At 30.4% G+C, this 21763-nt stretch overlaps 2 protein-coding genes across 2 annotated transcripts; one reads left to right on the top strand and one right to left on the bottom strand.

Annotated features, from left to right (window-relative positions):
- The first annotated feature begins 3945 nt into the window (after nucleotides 1–3945).
- On the top strand, nucleotides 3946–6370 carry LOC133033515 (probable protein phosphatase 2C 39). Its single transcript, XM_061108327.1, has 4 exons — nucleotides 3946–4241; nucleotides 5111–5359; nucleotides 5444–5720; nucleotides 5868–6370. The coding sequence occupies exons 1-4, from the start codon at nucleotides 4209–4211 to the stop codon at nucleotides 6155–6157; spliced, it is 849 nt and encodes a 282-aa protein (XP_060964310.1). The 5' UTR covers nucleotides 3946–4208; the 3' UTR covers nucleotides 6158–6370.
- Nucleotides 6371–6390: 20 nt separating this feature from the next.
- Nucleotides 6391–9238, bottom strand: LOC133033516 (squamosa promoter-binding protein 1-like). The gene is made up of 2 exons (XM_061108328.1): nucleotides 8623–9238; nucleotides 6391–6852 (listed from the first exon to the last, which is right to left on the bottom strand). The coding sequence occupies exons 1-2, from the start codon at nucleotides 8943–8945 to the stop codon at nucleotides 6636–6638; spliced, it is 540 nt and encodes a 179-aa protein (XP_060964311.1). The 5' UTR covers nucleotides 8946–9238; the 3' UTR covers nucleotides 6391–6635.
- Between the last annotated feature and the right edge of the window lie 12525 nt (nucleotides 9239–21763).

The following is a 21763-nucleotide window of genomic DNA, read 5'->3' as shown; positions in this document are numbered from 1 at the left end:
GGAGATGGATCCAGATGCATGGGTTGAACGCATGGCATAAATACTCAATTGATTTTTTCATTGTTCTTGATGGCTTGAGTGTTGATTTTTGGTAATGAAATTTTTTGTTTGGTTGTGGATGAATTTTGAGAGTTTTTTTGTAATTTCTCTCGACAAGGTGAGGTTGTGCGAAATTTTTTTTGATTGGGGATCAGTTTGTTTTTTTCTTTTTTTTTTTAATGGAATATTTTTTGTTTAATTTTTTAAGCTAAAATCAGTTTAATTTTTAAAAGCTATTTTATAATTTAAAATCTTTATTAAATGATTTTTTATTTTTTTAAAATGAATATTATGAGATGGACCAAAGAAGTATTGACACATGGTATTTATATTAGCACTTAACAGAATAGTTAAATGGGTAGTAACGGATGGGAAGAAATTGAAAAATTGGGTATTTATGCCACTATTTTTAGAATTTGGGTATTTATTTGCAACAAACTCAACAATTTAAGTATTAATGCCGCAAATTTCCCTTTTAAATATAGCAATGTGATTTTCGATGATTGTAATATAGCATAGTATAGTTATCAAATTTTTACTGTTCTCAAGCCAATTATTATAGGGCAAAAATCACATCATGAAAAAAAGTTAGTATACCAACCAATTCAGAGATAACTGAATTATTTTTAGCCAAAAAAAAAAAAGAAGGAGACATGACACAATTAGGATATGATCTACAATAAACTTAAGTATAGATAAAAGTCCAAAATAAATAGAGCTCAACACAATTCCGACCGAAACAACTACAGTTCAATTTTGATATGTGATAATATGAGTCTTATAAGTCCAGAATCATATTTGTAAAATTACCCCTGCCCTGCACTGCAGCTATTATTACATTATGAGACACCATTAATTTTGACTGTTAGCTATAACTATAAATACATCATGCCATATATTCAGATAGATTATATATTACGTATTAACATATGTTTTACAGCTACGACTACGAGTAATAGTTACTTATCATTGGATAGTCATAACAATTTCTTTCACTTTGGAGCTGTCAATAATCATATTTCATTCACGTTTAAAAGAATGAATATATTGTTTTTTTAGGAAATGGAATGACTATTGTTTGAAGGGTTGAATAGATTTTTATTTTATTATTACTGGCCAGTTTCTTATGAATAGAAAAATTAATGGAGCTCCAATCAAAGTGCGCTAAGATTTGATTCCTACCGATTTATATCCTCAAATTAAGATAATGACATAAATGAAAAAGTGAACAAAATACTTTTTCAACAAATCTCTCATTAAATTGTTGATTGGTTTAGAAATGTAAAAAGAAAAGTCTAAAGATAACTTAATATCAATAATAAAAATAACTAGTACCTGTTTGTCCTTCTCTCATCAGTCATCAATAATTTATAATGCATCCAACTCCCTTTGATTACTAAGGTTCAATTATTAATGCTTTTTTCTTTATCAAAAATAAAAATAATAATTTATGCCTTTTAATGTGTTAATTTATGTTCATAAAGAAGAAAAATGAAAAAGCCCAGACCAAGAAGATTCATCAATTAGAGCACTCGGTTCATAAAAAAAAAAAAAACACTGTATGTATGGATTTTGGATAATATATGTGGTGCTCTAAAGCAACCCCATTGCCAGTTCTTAAACAATACACAATAGAAACATTTTCAAAAACATCTACAATATATTTAATCTCATGAATAATGCTCCTGTTAAGATTAAAAGCATGAAAAAGAAGTCAGTGCCTCATATTAGCCAACGAAAAAATAAAATAAAAAGCAAACTTATTGTATGCCAGTGCCAATATAATTATAAAAAGAATGAAATGATATCTCCCAAATTAATCTCTTAATTCAGTTTCAAAAAATAAAAATAATAAAAAAAATTATTATCTTAATTTTCATTTGTGCAATCCGACAATAATTTTAGCAACAGCTCAAGATTATAGTAGCATAAATAAAGATAAAAGTGAGAATATATATTCACACCTCACCTTCTTTTAATTATTTTATGCTGAATATATTTACATTCTATAAATGTGTAAATATTTATTTATTAAAAAATATTAGCTAATGTACTTTTAAACATTTTTTTTATATTATTAGTTTATTTTTTGTATTAAATTTAGGTGTTTTATTTATTAGAATGTAGATTTTTCAAAAAAATAATAAATAAATTTTTATTATTTTTTTTTGAAATGGAATAAATTTTAATTACTTTAAATGTAAATTTTTATATATTTTATGTTTTATTTTAGATATATTTTATATTCATATGTATATTTTAAAAGAATGGATGCAAGGAAATAAAATTAAAAGAAAATAAATAGAAATCTTAAAAAAAATATATACGTGTTAACTTTAATAATCAAAAGAGCATTGAACATCTCTAGTGGTGGTGCTTAGAGATGATGTGGTGGGATGTTTGAAAGATGCTAATTATTGGGATATTTGGGTGCTAAATTAAAAAAGAAATATTGATCACAAAATTTAACATTGATGACATTGATGCCATATTTATTTTTTAATAACAATAAAACAAATAATGTTAAATAATAATGTGTGGCATTATTGGCAAATTTGAAGACTGTTTATTATTGTAGTACTTAATGTGGAATAGAGATACAATAAAATTTTAATTTTCTGATGATTGGAGAATTTTGGCACTTTAAATGCATCACTATTAGAGATGCTGTTAAGTATAAGTAGTGTCAAACATCATTTATAAGTGATATCTTGTAATTGGTTAACGTATTTCATGTAAGTTATTTTTATTAAATTATATGGTACTTAATGCTTAATTGTACTGACAATAATATTACATGTTGGAAGGTACTAAACACTAATAATACCTTTAATTAAAAAACTAAAAAAAGTATGACTAAAGGTGAAATGTCCAAATAATAATTATTTTAGAATGTACCGGTTGTGTTCAAAATCGCGTGAATTAGGAATACATTTCTCGACATATAATAAACATACAGTATTACTTTAATCAAATTTCAAAGGGTAAATATAATGGTATTTATTTTATTCGTAGTAAATTAACACAAATATCCAAACTTACCTTAACAACATCTCCAATGAAAATGTAAATAAGTAGTGAAAAGTTAAAATATAACTCATTTAACAAAAAATGTGCTCCAATAGCGTGCTAAAAAGTGAAGTAAATTTAGCACATAGCAAATTTTGTGTCAAATTTAGTACGACAATTGCTATGATGTAAAATTTACACCACAGTTAATGTACTACTTTTTCATTTATATTTATGTCATTTTTATTATTTTATTAGTATATTTAACTATCACATTAAATTATGAAACATTTATATTATTTTTTTATTGGGTATATATTAAAAAAAAATTAATCATAAAGTTATTATATTTAATTTTTTTAATAAAACATTAATTAGATATTAAATTTTACATCAAAATTTTGCAATTGTACATTAGAGCACAAAGTTAAACTTTGTTGTAAATTTACTACAAAATTACTTTTTAGGCTAAATATAGTAAAATTTTTATATCTCCATGGTCCAAGAAGATAACGATAAATATTCTCATTAGATATTAAAAAAGAGATTATTTTATAAATACACAAAAATAACAAAAAAATTATAAAAATACGGTTATACTGAATTTTAAATATTGTTATGATTTTTTGATTTTATTTACAGAAAATACAGTTTTTTTTATGTTGTACTCCTGCTAATTTGTTGTTGATTTTTTTTATGTGTATGTTATTTTTTGTTATTGTTTTGATGTTATTTAAATGTTATTTTTATTTTATTTTATGTAATTTTCTTGTAGGTTTTTTGATTTTATGAAAAACCTTAAAAATATATGAAAAAAAATTCTTTAAAGGTGAAAAATCTAATTAATGTTATTGAACAAAAATATTGGATTATTAAATAGTAAAAAAAATAGGGGAAATGGATAGAGGAAAAGTCATGGGTAGAGTCGACAGCTTGTTAGATGAAGGCAAAGAACGCGGCAATTACAGTGCTCGTGTCAACTGTCAACCACACCATCGATCTTTATATCCTCATCACTGCCCACTTGTCTCTCCCTCTTTTCTCTGCTTCTCTCTCTCTTTCTCATTACCCTCTCTTCTGTTTCTCATTACCCCGCCCATTCTCTATTTTACACTTCACATTCAATACATACATACATACGTAACATATATAAAAACGCCATGACTGGAAGAGAAATCCTTAACAAGATGAAGGTACGCCCTTTTTTTCTTTTAATGCTTTTCCTTCTATTTCCTTTCGTGGGTACTCGTTCTTTTTCGTTTTAGGATTTGGATCTCTCCTCAATTTTACCATTTCCTTAGACTGCTTCTGCTTCCCTTTTTGGATACGAAAACCCGTTTCTCTAATTATACTAGTTTCAATTGGATTCTTTTTAAACTTCAATTATGGGAATCGTACCTGGGATGTTGCATAAGATTTCTAGGGAGTTAATTTTAACAGCACCTTTTGCATTGTATATATTTACATTCATGGAACCCTGTCGTAGTAAACGTTAAGGCATAATTATTAAGTTCTCAAGATCAGAATAATCATCAATAAGAATTATTGAAGAGTGGATGTTATCATGTTAGGATCCGGATTTTCTTTGTTACTTCGAAGGTTTAATTCTCGGTTTGCTGATGATTATCATTAGTGGTAATGATATCTGCGATATGAAGGCACAAGATTTAGGAGTTAATTGCAGTCTTTTGGGGCTCTACTAATTGCAATCTTGAGCTGATTGAGGTGAAGGATGCGGCTGTGGATTCGGGTGGCATTGCATTGAGTGCAGGAGAATGTTTGTGACAAAATTTTAGATACCTAAAATGCTTTGGAAAGTTCAATTGATCATTAATAAAATAGGGGCACGTACTGAAAGAAAAGAAGAGTTTAACTATTTAAAGTTAGGTCCCCTTCTTCCACCTGGTTGGGCCGCAAATTCACACTCTCACATTAGTACGATAGCTTGTTCATATCCCAACATTTAATGACTAGCTTCTCTAGATTCACTGTCTCTTTATTGTTTGTACAAAAGTATTATCTGCTGAAAAATCATATTGAGAATAATGCAATTCTTCTACAGGAAAAAGTGGGATTAGGTCCATCGGATTGTGAGTCTGGGAAAGGGAAGAGCAAACTGCAAAAGCATGTAACACATGGCTTTCACTTGGTGAAAGGAAAAGCACAGCATCCCATGGAAGATTATGTTGTTGCCCGGTTTAAGCATGTTGATGACAATGAACTAGGATTATTTGCAATATTTGATGGCCATTTGAGCTCTGAGATCCCTGGTTACTTGAGAACACATCTCTTTGAAAATATTCTGAAAGAGGTAATCAACGGTACACATTCAATCTTTTCATTTTGGGATGCTGTAGTCTAGTTCTGTTACTTTACTTGTGCTGTTTTTTGCTAGCCTGATTTCTGGACAGAACCAGTGAAAGCAGTAAGGAGAGCATACCGCATAACAGATGATACCATTCTGAACAAGGCAGTTGATTTGGGCAAAGGGGGGTCAACTGCAGTTACAGCCATATTGATAAATTGCCACAAGCTGGTTGTGGCTAACGTTGGCGATTCTCGAGCAGTCATATGCAAGAATGGGAAGGCCAAACAATTATCCATAGACCATGAACCAAGTGTTGAGAGAGAGCACATCGAGAATAGAGGTGGTTTCGTGTCCAACTTTCCAGGTAATCTAAACTAATCAAAAGTGTCATGACAGTTCTTGACTGGTTAACGTTATGATTGTTTTTTACATGTGGGGTAACGAAGTTGGTTTAGATGTTGGTTATCTCTCTGTATTCATGATTGAGCATATCTTTTTTTCATGTAACCAGGGGATGTTCCACGTGTTGATGGTCAGTTGGCTGTGGCGAGGGCATTCGGTGACAAGAGTTTGAAGAAGCATCTGAGTTCTGAACCTGACGTGACAGTGGAGCTCATTGATGATGAGACAGAGTTTCTTATTCTGGCTAGCGATGGGTTATGGAAGGTAATGACAAACCAAGAAGCAGTAGATTCCATCAAACATATAAAGGATGCTCGCTCCGCAGCAAAGCACCTTACAGAGGAGGCTCTTCACAGGAAGAGCACTGACGACATTTCCATTGTAATTGTCCGCTTTTAGTCGTTATATATATGTGTGTATATATATAGCTCTTCCTCTCTCTCTCTCTCTCTCTCTCTCTCTCTCTCTCTCTCTCTCTCTCGTTTTCGGATTAAAACAGCCACAGTAATGTGTTGCATATTTTGATGATATGTGTCAACTATTTCGTGCATGCAAGACATGAAATGATATCACATGCTTTACTTAATGGCTAATTAATTTTCATTTGAAAAACTGCAACAATTTTTGATTAACAATAATAAAAGCTTAAAATTTTATTTATGTAAGTGTTAAACTCTTAAACACTAAACCAAGCAGATAATAGAAAGTCAAGAGACTTCAACTTATTCTTACGAGACCATGGAGCATGTCAGAACATGGCCGATAGATACACGCACCAGTTATTTATATATATGTCTTTATATCTATATCGTAATATATATGAGTGACAGAAGAGAGGGAGCATATATGTATATTTTATAGTGCAAGAGTATTTGTCTCATGATCTAAAATGGAGATGCTTGTAAGTAGAACTGCCCAGATACTTGGGCCTTTGCTGGTCATCGAACTCTGACCTATTAAACTGTTGAGTTTCTTTCGAGGTTTTAGCGTCTCCATAAGACTCAACTGAGCTTTTCCTGCGTCTCTCATTATGTCCAGCCAAACGCCTCCGGCAGCTTCTTTTTGCATCATCAAACTCAGATATTTCATGGAACCTGCTACTTGACTATATCAATTACTATACGGTCCAATTAAAACCAATAAATGTTTCTATATATATTTGAAGTTGAAGTGTTCTAAACACATGTAGTTAGATGATCATACTACGCATAGGCAACGGATATTGAAATATTAAGCCTGATATAAAATTAAACAATCGAGCATATATATAATTCCTAGACATTATTAAATGGTGCAAAAATATATAGACTAACTACAGACAGAAAGAAAAAAAAATGCTGGAAAGGGATCATAACAATATTATATTTTTAGACATGAATATTCAGTCATTTGAACAATTTAGGATATTAAGTTAACGAGCATTGTTATTGGATACTAAGGGTGCCTAGGAGGATCCGCTACTTAGTCACACTAATAGCAGTTTTGCTAGACAATAATACCTTTTAGCAATTCTCTAATTTAATATATACTTAACATTTTATGACCATCATGTGGAATTTGAGAGAAAAATATTAGCCGCCTTGGTCATAAACAAAATAAACATAGCTGTTAATAGTTTTATAACAAAAATCATTATATAGAGAGAGATATTTTTTATAAAAATACTTTTAACAAAAAATGACACTTGTTACAATTGGAGTTTTAGAGTGTGTGCGAGTGTGGGAAACGATTTAATTATTAAATAATAATATAAAAATAAATTTACGAAAAGAAAGTTCTTCAACTAAACGCCAAATGAAATCTATAACACACTTGGGATATAGGTAATAAATTAATGATTTGGAGTTTGATAACTTTCATTTTCACGGCATTGACATATACATAGCATCTGCAAATAAACCCTTCTAGGATGGTCATATTCACACACGTACACTTAATTCCACCAAGCTATCTCAAACTTCCAGTTCCACAACAACAATAGCTGCTTTAGTTATATATAATTACACATTAGGGTTATTGTGGTCATAATACTAAATTTTTTCAATTGTTATATATTTTAGTTTTAGCGTTAATAATATAAAACATTAATATTTTGTTACAATTAATTATAAATGGTTAATTTTTTTGTTGTCAAATAATTACGTAACAACACTTAAAGTAACACAAAAAAATATTTAAATTCTAAATTAATTAAAGAAATAGAATTATATATGCTAGCATGTCATTGTTTTAATAACAAAAATTAAACTAACGGAAAGTGTAACAATTAAAAAAATTAGAGACTATTAATTAATTTAAGGCCAAAACTTTTTCTCGGTACAATGATCATATGAAATCAAAATTTAATGTATATATCAAGATTTACAAATTTACTACCCTATTCATATAAATATATGTACAGATATTTCTTTATTTCTAAATTTCAATTGGCCGAAGAATTCTCATCGCACTATTACTCCTTATTGTCTTTTAATTTTCTTCCTATTGTTACTATACAAAATGGTCATTTAAGTTGGTCAATAGCTAAACGCCGAAATTATAAATATTTGAATGCAGTGTAGATTAATTGATTTTTTTTTTTTTTTTATTATGAAAGTAGATTAATTGATTGAATATGAGATATTACACTTTAGAAAATAGTACTTTTCCATATATATATATGCATAAAATTTAATGATCAGTACCATATTGATTGTACCAATCTCTCAAACATAGCATATATATATAATTAAGTGCAATATATAGTTTTGCATTTATAAATGTAATATATTACGAATGCAATAATAATAATAAAACTTAAAGAACTAAGCAAGAACGCTAGTAACAGTACGTATAAAGAAAAGGAAGAGGGAGAGAGAGATGACCTGCTACATTGCTGGCAAAAGCGCTGTTGAAGTCCGGAAACGAATACTATTGATGCCTTGGAATGAAACTCACAGACCTTATGGCGGCGGTGATAACGTTTGGCATCACTTAGATCAGCTCCACACCTCTCTGCCTGACACCTTGCTGGCGAGACATCACCACCACCGCCACCTCCCGACGCCCTTGATGATGATGATGATGATGAATATGGTGCCCCTGCTCCTCTCTTCCTCTTATCCTTGTCATGATTCATAATCAAGCTGCCGCTCGATTCACCTGATTCGCCCCCGAGTACCACTTCTTCATCCTCATTATTGTTCATACCTATTAATTAATACCTCTCTCTCTCTATATTTAGTACCTACCTATAGTACTATATATTGTCCAATTTTTTCTCCAAGTTTTCCTGATCAGTTGATCATATATATTATATAGTTCGTAGGCTTCGCTTCCATGAAAAATTGAAAATAAGAAGGATATATATTGATCCCAATTAAGAAAGTTAGAAAAGTTTATAGGTTTATATAGAATCTGTTAGGAGCTTGGAGACCACTTATTGTGAAAGCCAACTGGCTAGTTTTACTTGGGGAAAGGTCCTGAAAAAAGTTGGAGAGCAAGAAAAGGACCACACTCTATACCTCCAATTATTTATAGTGTTGGGGAATTGCATGTATATATTATGTAGAATAATCGCAAATGACAATATATATTTTAAGAATATATAAAATTAGTCGTCACTTTTTTAGATTTTTTTTTTTGTCTATGTTATATTTTTTTATGCCTGCATCATACATATGTGGTCTCGTCTTTTTCTCACACGATTAAGGATGATTACGTACGTACGAAGTGTTTTCTTTTTCTTTTATATATGTACGTATTCACTATATAAATACAACTTTTAACTCACCAAAAAAAATAATATATATATAATTATAAAATATCTCCAAAATCTATATGGGTGACTATTCAATGGTTACATTTTTATTGTAATTTCTTTAACCTGTAATAGCATGTTACTAATAGGCAGATTTTTTTTTAAAAAAAATTTAATTAATTATAATTAATTATTTTCTTAAAATAATTAATTAAATAGTAGACATTCTTTTTTTAGAATTATTTAATTATAATTAATTATTTTCTTAGAATAATTAATTAAATATTTAACAAGACCTCTTTTAGCAATTAATATTTATATTTAAATCCTTACTTGAATTATTTTAATAATTAAGCCATTTAATTATAATATTTACAATAAAATTTATTTTTTTTTTACAAAAATTAAACTTCTTTTGACACAAATTAAAATTCTCTTCTTATAATAAATTTTCAAATAATTAATTATTTTTAAATGATATTTAATTATTTTGTTACAATTATATGAACTAAGTATGAGGTCTCAAGCTAATCAATCGATAACAAGTGCAGCCATTTTTTTTTCTAAAAAATCCTTCAACTTATTTCATTTTTTACTTTTTAAATATTTAAATAAAAAAATTAAATAATTAAGTGTAATAATTTAAAATTAAGATTACAAGTATAATAAAATTTAAATTATGAAATTATATGTGTATAATTTTAAATTATAAAAAGTTTTGCTATAAAATTTTAAATAATTTAAGTATAAAAAAATAAATTGCTAAAAGATCCTTATATAGTAATAAATTACAAAAAATTAATTAATAATTATAATTAATTTAATTTTAAAATATAATTAATCTTAATTAAAGTTTTATAAGGAAATAAATGATTAGGTTACTTTCAGGTTACAAGTTATTTATTATTTATTTTTATTTAATTTCCAAATTAATCACAACCATTTAATAGTAATCCAATGGCTTAAAAAAATGTAACCATGATGGTTACAATAAAAATGTAACCATTAAAACATCTTCCATATATATATATATATAGTTATTTACTCTATTTTCTATATACTTATGAAATATGTGTAAAAAAGATTGAGTAAAATAGAAAATTATGCACTATTTAGCAGGAGCATGGTAAATTAGCACATTAATTACATCAAATTAGTTTTCCAAAATCAATAAGGAATAAAATGAGAAATTTGTTTACTTTCTATAATTACAATAAGCAGAATAGGAAATTAGGTAGGTTTCCTTTCTTCTCAATTACTACGAATATATCCCATAAATTTAGAGATAGTGTTGTCTTACAAGGATATATAGGATATATCTCTAAAATTGTATAACTCGCATCCCCTGGTCAGTGTATGTTAGCCACCTGCTTGATATGGAAGCTGGTCGGGTGTCTTCGCATGTTCTGCTCGGATGTCCCAACTTCTGTTTATCACTTCGAGTATCAAATCTTCTTGCATGACTCATTAAATGTACAATCTTCTGTCCAGGTGATGAATTTTGTCACGTGTCACCCAAGTGGATGCCACATCACCTTGGGTAGAAATTTGGACAACAATTTGCATTCGACTTGTTCTTGTTTAGATAATTTTTCTTCCAGTGCCCTTTCTAATGACAATAGGCTCATTCATCTTTCGCAAGATATCTTCTTGATGACTCTCCTCTAGACGTTGATTTGGATTTCCCCTATTATTCGATTTACCTGATTACTTGTTGTTTGATCTTCCTCTACTTGCATCCAATGCTTCTGGCGTTGAGTCTCTATGATCATGTTGATCCTTCTTCCGGTACTCATTGTTTACCAAAGCATTAGAAACATCTATAAACTTGTTAGACTATTTTTAGCCTATGTTTTGGGTCACAAATAGAGTCGTTTTTCGATGTTTTAGGATAGAATTACGCTTGTTTTCTATGTTTTTAGTTTTCTCATAGCTGTGGACGTTCGGGGTTTCAAAAGTACAATAAAAGACAAGTTGAGCCAAGAAAAATTGAAAAATCAGGATTTGGTTTACTTCTGGCCGCGACGGATTTATTAACGGCCGTGGCCAAGATTTGGCAGAGAGGTACTTCCAAGATGGGCTCAGTAGCCGCGGCGAGCTACTCCATGGCCGCGGCCAAATCAACACTCGCCGCGGCGAGGGAATCTATGGCCGCGGTGAGGTTTCGTACGGACGAAAAATATAAAGAAAATTGCGAGAAAGAGAAGAGGGGAAGCAAATTTTAGACCTAAAAGCAGTCAAGAACGGCAGGAGGAGCAGAGTGGCGGCCCGGATTCATTCCACCAACACTTTCTTTCTTCCTTCCTTTAATTTTTCTTTATGTTAAATTCTGTTTTAAGAATGGTTATGGATTTGAACATGAACTAAATTCCCAATTAGGGATGATGATGAATGTTGTTTAAAGTTTTCCCTAGTTAATGTCAATTGTCATTCCTTTCATCTTGATTTGTGAAATTATCAATATTTGTGTTTATAAATTTCATGTTTAAGCTTGATCACCTTTTACGTGTTCTATGATCTCAATTCAAAATCTGAAAAGTGAGAATTGAGAATGCTAAAATTGGATAATCTAGGCTTTATGTGAAACAAAAGTATTTGCGTGACCTATGTGACAATTAGATTATTGCTTAATGCTGATTACATGTGATTCTACTTAAGAGATTAATTAGAGAACATGTGATTTAGAACCTAAAAGATCTGAAAAGAGTTAGGTTAAAATTGTATAATCTGTCATTCACATCAAGAAAAAGGATAGCAGTTAGGCATTAACAATTGGGTAAACAAATCAACATGATTCTCTTCCCTATTTTCTCATCTTGATTAATTTTTATCTGTCTACTTAAGCTTCTTGAATTTTTATTCTGTTTTTAATTATAAAACTATTGGTTTGCCAAATAGAATCATAAATTTAGTCTAGTGGTATTCAATCCAATTCCCTGTGGTTCGACTTCACATGTGTGAGTTTACTACTTTACTACGTGCACTTGCGTACTATTTACAATTCTCGTAACAAAACTTATCCTCATCTTTACCATATAATAGAGTTGTAGTTAAATACTCATAGCTTTCAGATAATGAATTCAGCAACAACATAGCTTTATCTTCATTACTAATTTTAACATCTAAATTTTGCAAATTTGCCAAAATTTTGTTAACATTATCTAAATGTTTAATCATAGGGGTACCTTTCTTGAACTGGAAACGAAAATATTTCTTCTTCAGGTAGAGTCGATTCTCTACACTTTTTGTCATGTACTTGTCCTCTATCTTTTTCTTAAAAAAAAACTGCAGCTACACTTTTTTTCGTGATAAAATACTTCTGATCTTTTCTCTGGCATATAGTCGAATTGTGCCACAAGCTTGACGATTGACAAAATTCCAATCTTCGTCAAAATAATCTTCATGCCTGGACTCCAAAGCAATATTAGTTCATTCTCGAAACAATATAGATCTGATACTTTACATTGCTACATGCCAAAGTTATTGGTACCGTCGAATTTCTCCACTTCAAATTGTGCATTTGATAATATGGTTCTCCTCATAGAACCTCTTAATGCGCCAAAACTTTTTACGTCAACTTGTGCATCTTACTTTGAAAAACAGATGTTGCGTTGAATTCAGAATGGTCCAATTAGCTAGGAACAAATTCGACTCGGTTAAAAACGGGTGAAAAATGGAATGGACCGATCCAAAAATCACTATTGGACTGAGTTAAATCGGTTGCTGGCAGCAACACTCTAGCAGCTACTGGCGGTGTGTCAGACATCCGATTGAGGAAATTTTTGCGGCGTTAGATTTGTCTCGCCAAGAGCTTCGATTTGATATATAATGTTGCTATATTTGGCTCTCATACTAAATTGTTGTGCGCGGAAGCAATAAATAGTAAAAGATAGCGATAAATATATATCAAAGCGGTAAATAATAAAACACGCAGAATTATGTGGTTTGACAATTTGCCTACTCCACAGGAGGCAACTGATATTATTGATCTGAGTAGAAAATATATAAATTATCAGATACATATTTCCTGCTAATAATATCTCTTGAGTGTTTTCCAAACTCACCAAAATATTTTTTAAAATTTGGATATATAGATGCTCTTTCTTAGATTACCCACCGAGTCCGATTGCACTAAGTTGTACACTGAATTGTTCACCCTGAATCCGTACACACCAAATTGCTCCCAATTATATATATATCTAATTGATAACAAAGAGCTCATCTTCTAATTATATATAATAATAAGAAGTAGTTGCAACTATATAATAAATTTGAGAACATATATAGCTATTGCATAGCTTCATATAACAAAATGTGATATCAAATATTAAACCATACATTTGTTAGAAAAATTAATAATAAACCCAAGATCTATTTGTATATAACATAGAACACAATAATAATATATAATAATTAAGTATGCGTACCTGATTGATCCATAACAATTATCTCTGTTTGATCCACAACAGTTACTCCACTTTGATAGTGCAATACTATCAACTAAGTCTTCCTCCCTAGATCTCTAAATCAGAAGCAGTTTATTTATCTGATTATCAAAAGGTATACAATTGTGATGAGACAATATGTATTTATAGAGTTAGGGAGGGGACTTAGCTACAAAACCCTAGTTGGGCTGGGCCTGCTCATCAAAGGCTTCAGTCAACTAGAAAAGCCCACACTTCTGCTTCACCTAGACTTTACACACAGATGCTAAGCCCATTAGTTCTTTGTTGTGTTAGCCCATGTTGTTGGTGATCAATTCTTATCATGATAAGAAGTGATCTTGATCTTGGAGAGGCATCTTTAGTTTTGGAGATTGAGATTTATCATGATAAGAATTGATCACCAACAACATGGGCTAACACAGCAAAGAACTATCCAATCAACCCAAGTTTTAATAAAACCAATAAAACTTAATGTAAGCCCAAATAAAAAGTCTAACATTCTCCCACTTGGGCTACATTAATTTTAATACATATATATTATATATCAAAATAATTTTATTTGAAAACGACTCATGGGTTGAACAACAAGAAAACATTTGTGGCCACTTTAAAAATGATAGTTCTCTGATAGCATCTCAACATACCGGTCCAATTTAACCTTTGATAATGAACTATGACAATCATATTGTTTTTAACTCAACAAAAGACATTCATAATCACAAATACCAAAGTATTAAATCGACATGGTCAATAAGTCTAGCAGTGTGGTAAGGAATTATGTTCAACATGTGATCAATTTAAAATAACATAATATCCTTATCAGTCCTCAATTTCACTGATACTGTGATGCTTAATAAATAAGCCAGTGAAATTAAACATACACAACTTAATAAATAAGTCAGTGTCACTAAATTTGCTTAAGAATTAAGCCAACAAAATATCATTGTCATTAAGCAGATATACTTAATATACAATGATCACAACAAGATATGAACTACATGTTTTCAATTCAATTATTCTCGAGAATATAACAAAACCTAACTGAAAGCATAAACATCCAATAATCAAAAAAGTATTGGCCCACAAAGTAGTTCATAACATCAACAAGTAAATTACATATAAATGTAATCTCAAAAGATAAAATAAGAAACTCCCACTAACCCAAAGGAACAAAAGATTATAAAATGCTCATATGAACAACATGTAATCAAACAATATGGCACTTAATCCTTTGGTTAGAGGATCTGCTAACATCAACTTGGTTTTTCAATATTCTGTCACAATGTCTCCTTTCTTGACCAAGTCTCTAATAGTGAGATACTTTATTTCCATATGTTTAGAAGCACTACTAATCTCATTATTCTTTGAAAAGAAAACAACAATATTATTATCACAATAGATTAGTATAGGAGAGGAAATAGAATCAACTAGTCGTATCTCTAAAATCAAATTCTTTAACCATAAAGCTTACAAAGATGCCCCATAACATGCAACAAATTTAACATACATAGTAGATGATACGATTAAAGTCTATTTAACACTTTTTCAAGAAATAGCAGCACCAACAAAAGTGAAAATATAGCCAGAAGTTGACTTTAAATCATCTACATAACCACCAAAATCTGAATCTGAATAACCAACAACTTAAAGATTGTTGACATGCTTATACACAAGCATAAAACTCTTCGTTCTATGCAAATATCTCAAAACTTTCTTGGCTGCAACCCTATGATCATGGTCAGGATCAGATAAATATCTCCTAAGAACATCGACCATGAAAGCAATATCAGGTCTAGTGCAAACCTAAGCATACATCAAACTCCCTACTGCACTTGCATATGGGATATTCTTCATTGCTTCTTTTTTTTAAGTCGTTCTTAGGACAATGTTGCTTAGTAAATTTATCCCTTTCAAAATAGGAACGAAACCAGCTTTACACAAATCCATGTTGAACCTTTTGAGCACACGATTATTGTAAGCTTCTTGAGGTAAGCCAAGAAATTTTCAATTCTTATCATGATAAATCTCAATCTCCAAAACTAAAGATGCCTCTCCAAGATCTTTCATATCAAAATTGGTAGATAGAAAACTTTTGGTCTCATTTAGTAATGACAAATCACTGCTGGCAAGTAAAATATCATCTACATAAAGAACAAGAAAAAATATGATGACTCCCACTGATCTTCATATAAATACACTAGTCAAACTTGTTCTCGATGAAACCCAACAGTGTCACAACCTTATCAAACTTCAAGTACCACTGGTGAGATGCCTGTTTGAGACCATAAATGGATCATTTCAATTTGCAAAACAAATTGTCATTTCCATTTTCCTCGAAGCCTTCAGATTGAGACATAAAAAATTTGCTCACTCAATTCTCCATTCAGAACAATAGTTTTAACATCCAGTTGATGCAACTCTAAATCAAAATGCGCAACTAAGTCCATAATAATTATGAATGAATCTTTAGTGGAAACATGTGAGAAAATTTTGAGTGTAATCAATACCTTCTCTTTGAGTAAAGCCTTTAGCCACTAAACACGCTTTAAACCTTTCAATCTGTCCCTTTTTATCCCTTTTAGTTCTTAAAAAATCCATTTGCAACCTATTGGTTTGAAACCATCAGGTAATAAAACTAGCTCCCATACACCATTTTTCTTCATGGAGTCGATCTCATCATCCGTAGCTTCTATCTATTTTGAAGAATGTGGACTATTAAGTGCTTCACTAAAAGTAAGAGGTTCCACAAAATGACCAAGATCACATTCACCTTCTCCAAGGTAAATAAATTTATCATCACACCTTATTGACATCTTTTGTCTTTGAGATCTCCATATAGAAGGTACTTCTGGAATAACCTCTATTTATTGACCATCATTTTGAATGACATATTCCACAATTAGATTTCTCTGATAACAAGACCCTCATCAACAACAAAACCTTCTTCAATAATAGGTTCCTCATCAATAGCAGGACCCTCGTCATCTTGGATAGTAGGAGCAATATATTCATCAGCAATGGGAGTGTTATCAACTAGAGTAAGAATAAGACTGCTATTATTATCATCTCTTGAAAAAGAGATAGGAATAAAATTTCCTTTAGATGACTCCCCCATTTCAAGAGATGGTGAAGTAATATTTTCAGCAACATCAAATTCCAGAAATTTAGCAGTCTGAGATTCAACAATTCGCGTACCACGAGTAGGACAGAAAAAGCGATATCCTTTTGAGCGCATTGGATAACCAATGAAATAACAACGATTTGTTCTCGAATCTAACTTTACAAATTAGGATCATAAATCCGTACTTCAGCTGGACAACCCCATACATGAAGATGATTTAGACTAGGCTTTCTCTCAATCCACAACTCAAAAGGATTTTGGAAACAGATTTACTGGGAACACGATTTAAAATATAAGTTGCAGTCATGAGTGTTTCACCCCATAAAAACTCTGAAAGATTTGTTCTACTTATCATATTTCTGATCATATCCATGAGAGTGCGATTTCTCCTTTCAGCAACGCCATTTTTCTCAGTGAACCTGACATATTGTATTGAGAAACTACACAATTTTCTGGAAAATATCCAGCAAAAGGCCTCATGTGTGTTTAGATTCTATATAACAACCAGAATATTCTCCTCCGCGATCAAAATGAACAAATTTTATGACTCTTCCCAATGATTTCTCAAGAACATTTCGAAAGATTTTGACTTTATCAAAAGCGTTGGATTGTCTCTGATCAGGTAGGTGAGGCCATAAGAAGAAAAAAACATCGATAAAAGTTATAAAATACTTGTTGCTGCACAACGTGTTGGAATAAGGTTTACTGATGTTAGTGTGGATAATCTCTTATAAAGAGTGACTATAGTGAGCAGTCTGCTTTCTTATTTTAGTCAATTTTTCACCAGTACAATCAGCACAAGTATCACAACCAGAAACATCAACAGGAGAAAGAATTTTAGCTAGAAGTAATCGATCAATTCTTTCTTTAGAAATATGACCCGATTTATTGTGCCAGAATAATAAGGATGTTATCTTAATATAAGATTTCTTATCCACAATATTCACAATATTGAAAAAGGAAACTAAGGAAGTCAATGATAATTTGAAAAGAATATCAGAGTAAAAACAGTTTCCAATTATTCGGAGTCAAACATAATGTCAACACTATAATTGGCAAAACGAAAAGAAAATCATTGTTTAACTATAAGCGGAAGCGAAACTGAATTACTTTAAAAGTAAGAATCAAGAAAGTACTGTTCAAGACAATCTGAACACTAAACTGTAATTCAAGAATAAATATGCCAACATAGATAACATCATCGCTAACATAAGTGCCACTTTAAGCTTTGACTCCTTCTCACTTATCTTCTTGAAATCCCTTAGCCTCTGGTTGTTGTTGTTTGTCTTCATATTTTCTTTATCCTTTGTTGGGCTTGAGTTGAGAAACAAAGTGAGAAGACTCATTCTTTTCATTTTGTTAGCTTGCTTGTTTCAGCTACACACTGAGAAATTAGATCACTAAAACTCCATGTTTTATTATAAGTGTTGTAGGCTGTCTTGATAAGACTGAAAGAGGCAGGAAGTGCATGAAGAGCTCGATGAATAATGAAAGAGTCAGGAAGAGGAATATTATGATCTTTCAACTTGGACTGAACATTCACCAATTTCAGAATAAAATCTCGCACTCCTTTTATTTTTCATACTTAATGGTTGCCATTTCATCCATAAGATGTCCAGCTTTAGCGATTTCACTAGTGTGAAATAGTTTTTCTTTGCTTTGAAAAACTCATTAGTATTTAAGGTGTTTGGCAAACCATCAAAAGATGTTCAGGAATTAAACGGTTCATAGCAATGAAACTAAGATGATTTGAATTTTTCCAATGTGCATGAAGAATTTTTTTATTTTTTATTTTTTTTTTTTTGGGCAACAATTCTGATATTAGAATAAGATCAGCAGATTTTTCTTCTCGAAGGCATAAGTCCAAATCTATTATGCCTAAAGTATTTTCACATCTCGTTTCCATGTCTTAAAGTTGAAGCATTCAGAATTCAGATGAAAACGGTATTGTTGTTCGTAGAAAGGAGACCGAAAAATCCAAAAAAATAAAACTTGAATAAGCAATATGAGCGATGCATTAGAAAATATTGTAGAGTCAACTGGTCATTATAAACTCCCCTTTGGGGTGAGAATATAACACACACATGATCTACCTTCATGAAGTTAACAACAAAGAAAAAATACATATCATTGAAGAATTTTATTACCTTTGGGCAAATAAAATTCTTAAAAATATGTATTAATTCAAGCAAAAAACTAATAATAAATTTATATATTTAAATTATTACCTTTGGGCAAATAATTAAAATATATACATTTAATATTAACTCACTTCATGGAATGTGAACTAATATATGTAAATACTACCTTTGGGCAAGTAATTACACATATAGTCAACCAAAAGATATAATATTTTCTTCAACATGTGAAATTTGGTGATAAAACAATCATTGAAAATTAATAATTTTCAACCAAATTTCCAAAAGAGATATATAATTGCTTTTATTATATTGATAATCAAAAAATAAAGTGTCCACCATAACACATTATTTTTGTATCAAACAACCAAGTTTTTTTTAACTTTAGAACAACAAATAATCAAAAGATGTGAATATAAGAAAATTGGTGGAGACTACATAGTTAAATAAGGGAGTGACTATGTCTAATGGAACGAGAAGAAATTCAAAAAATTTTCTATGATTTACGGATTTTGAAAAATCATCAAAAATTATTTTTAATAATTTTTTTAACTGCATAATCATCATTAAAATAATAATAATTATTAAATTGCGTCAAAAAATTAATTAAAAATCACCAAAAAATCAGAAATCAAATTCTAATAATGCTGGAAAAAAGAATCGTCGAAAACGGAGTCATTAAACTACCTCACTCTCTCTCACTCTCCGGCAGCCGCGAGTGGGCTTCGTCCCAGCGGGTTGTCTTCAACCTCCAGCAGCTTCCATGGCTGCAACATGGATCTTGTGCGACCCGGTTCAAACCCGGTCGGGTCGGGATGAAATTCCGGCCATAAAAGTGACGAAACGGAGGGGAAAAAGAGGGATTTTGATTGGTTTACAATTTCTAATAGATCTATGTCTCTAATTTTGGCTATTAATTGCTAAAAAAAATAGATCTAAAGAAAAGCTATCCAAAAAATAAAGAACATAAAAAAAAGTTTATTTGGATATCAATCTTGATCAAAATTCAAAATTAATCATTGAAGAACATTCATAAACAATTAAGAATGAGATATCTATAATCAATTTTAAATTAAAAACAATAAAATCAAAAAACACAAATTATAATTTCATATTATAATTATATAAACCCTAAAACTTTAAAGTTAAAATTCTCTTAATATACACAATGATTTCATGCATGTAATATATCAATAGAACGAGAATTTGATGATAAACAAAACCCCTAAAGTTTTAAGATTTAAGAACAAAAAATTCAACATAAAATAATAACGAAATTCATATGTAATTATGGATAATTAACATATGCAAATTAATTATACTAATTATAGGTTCTAAATCATATACAATAGGCAATTTGATACCACATGTTAGAAAAATTAATAATAAACCCAAGATCTATTTGTATATAACATAGAACACAATAATAATATATAATAATTAAGTATGCGTACCTGATTGATCCATAGCAATTATCTCTGTTTGATCCACAACAGTTACTCCACTTTGATAGTGCAATACTATCAACTAAGTCTTCCTCCCTAGATCTCTAAATCAGAAGCAGTTTATTTATCTGATTATCAAAAGGTATACAATTGTGATGAGACAATATGTATTTATAGAGTTAGGGAGGGGACTTAGCTACAAAACCCTAGTTGGGCTGGGCCTGCTCATCAAAGGCTTCAGTCAACTAGAAAAGCCCACACTTCTGCTTCACCTAGACTTTACACACAGATGCTAAGCCCATTAACAATTGATCACCAACAACATGGGCTAACACAGCAAAGAACTATCCAATCAACCAAGTTTTAATAAAACCAATAAAACTTAATGTAAGCCCAAATAAAAAGTCTAACAACATTTACAAGGGCAACTTCAAAACAATTTAATTTTTGAGCCAAATCCAATAATAACTACTATATTAGTCTCCTTCACATGTACGTGGATCTAAAGAATACTTATAGAATTACATGGTGTATACATTAATGTCATATTATATTTAAAATAGTAAAGACCTAATTTTAATAAATGTAATTAAATGAATTTTTTTTTTACAATTACTATGAATATATATTTTAATCGAATGCACATATATTATTCCTCTGTACTTTTGTGGTCCAAAGGTTTTACTGTACATTTTTGCGTCACTAGCTTCCGCGTCGCACTGGATGCTTATTAGATGATGACCTATATATCTTTAAGTTGGCTTTTGGTCCCGATGATCACTTTCCTATATATTCCCATCTCTATATATACCTAGATGATATATATCATTATCATTTGTTATATATATTTCTGGAAATTAGCATTCAACTATTTCAATCTCATGATGATCATGAATATAATTAATTTGAACACAATCATGTCACGCGCGCAGAGATATTAGATCTTATATATCTTATTTATTCCAAGTATCAAATTCAATTACCCATATAATTAATTAAATTTTTACTTTGTGTATTTATGTGTAATGCCAAGCATCTTAAAGTGTCTAGTATGATCTAAAATTTCTTTTGGACTTGATTTTACCTTTTGTATTCCCCGAAAAATCTATTTTATGGT

This window comes from Cannabis sativa, chromosome 1, assembly GCF_029168945.1.
Source record: "Cannabis sativa cultivar Pink pepper isolate KNU-18-1 chromosome 1, ASM2916894v1, whole genome shotgun sequence".
Lineage (NCBI taxonomy): Eukaryota > Viridiplantae > Streptophyta > Magnoliopsida > Rosales > Cannabaceae > Cannabis > Cannabis sativa.
Note: the sequence above shows the minus strand (reverse complement) of the source record. Positions and strands in the feature narration are given on the sequence as shown.

Coding starts and splice junctions, on each gene's coding strand:
- LOC133033515 (XM_061108327.1), top strand. CDS start 4,209: ATGACTGGAAGAGAAATCCTTAACAAGATGAAG. Junction 5,360..5,443: donor TTGAAAATATTCTGAAAGAG/GTAATCAACGGT, acceptor GTTTTTTGCTAG/CCTGATTTCTGGACAGAACC. Junction 5,721..5,867: donor TTTCGTGTCCAACTTTCCAG/GTAATCTAAACT, acceptor TCATGTAACCAG/GGGATGTTCCACGTGTTGAT.
- LOC133033516 (XM_061108328.1), bottom strand. CDS start 8,945: ATGAACAATAATGAGGATGAAGAAGTGGTACTCGGGGGCGAATCAGGT. Junction 6,853..8,622: donor TTTTGCCAGCAATGTAGCAG/GTCATCTCTCTC, acceptor GTCAAGTAGCAG/GTTCCATGAAATATCTGAGT.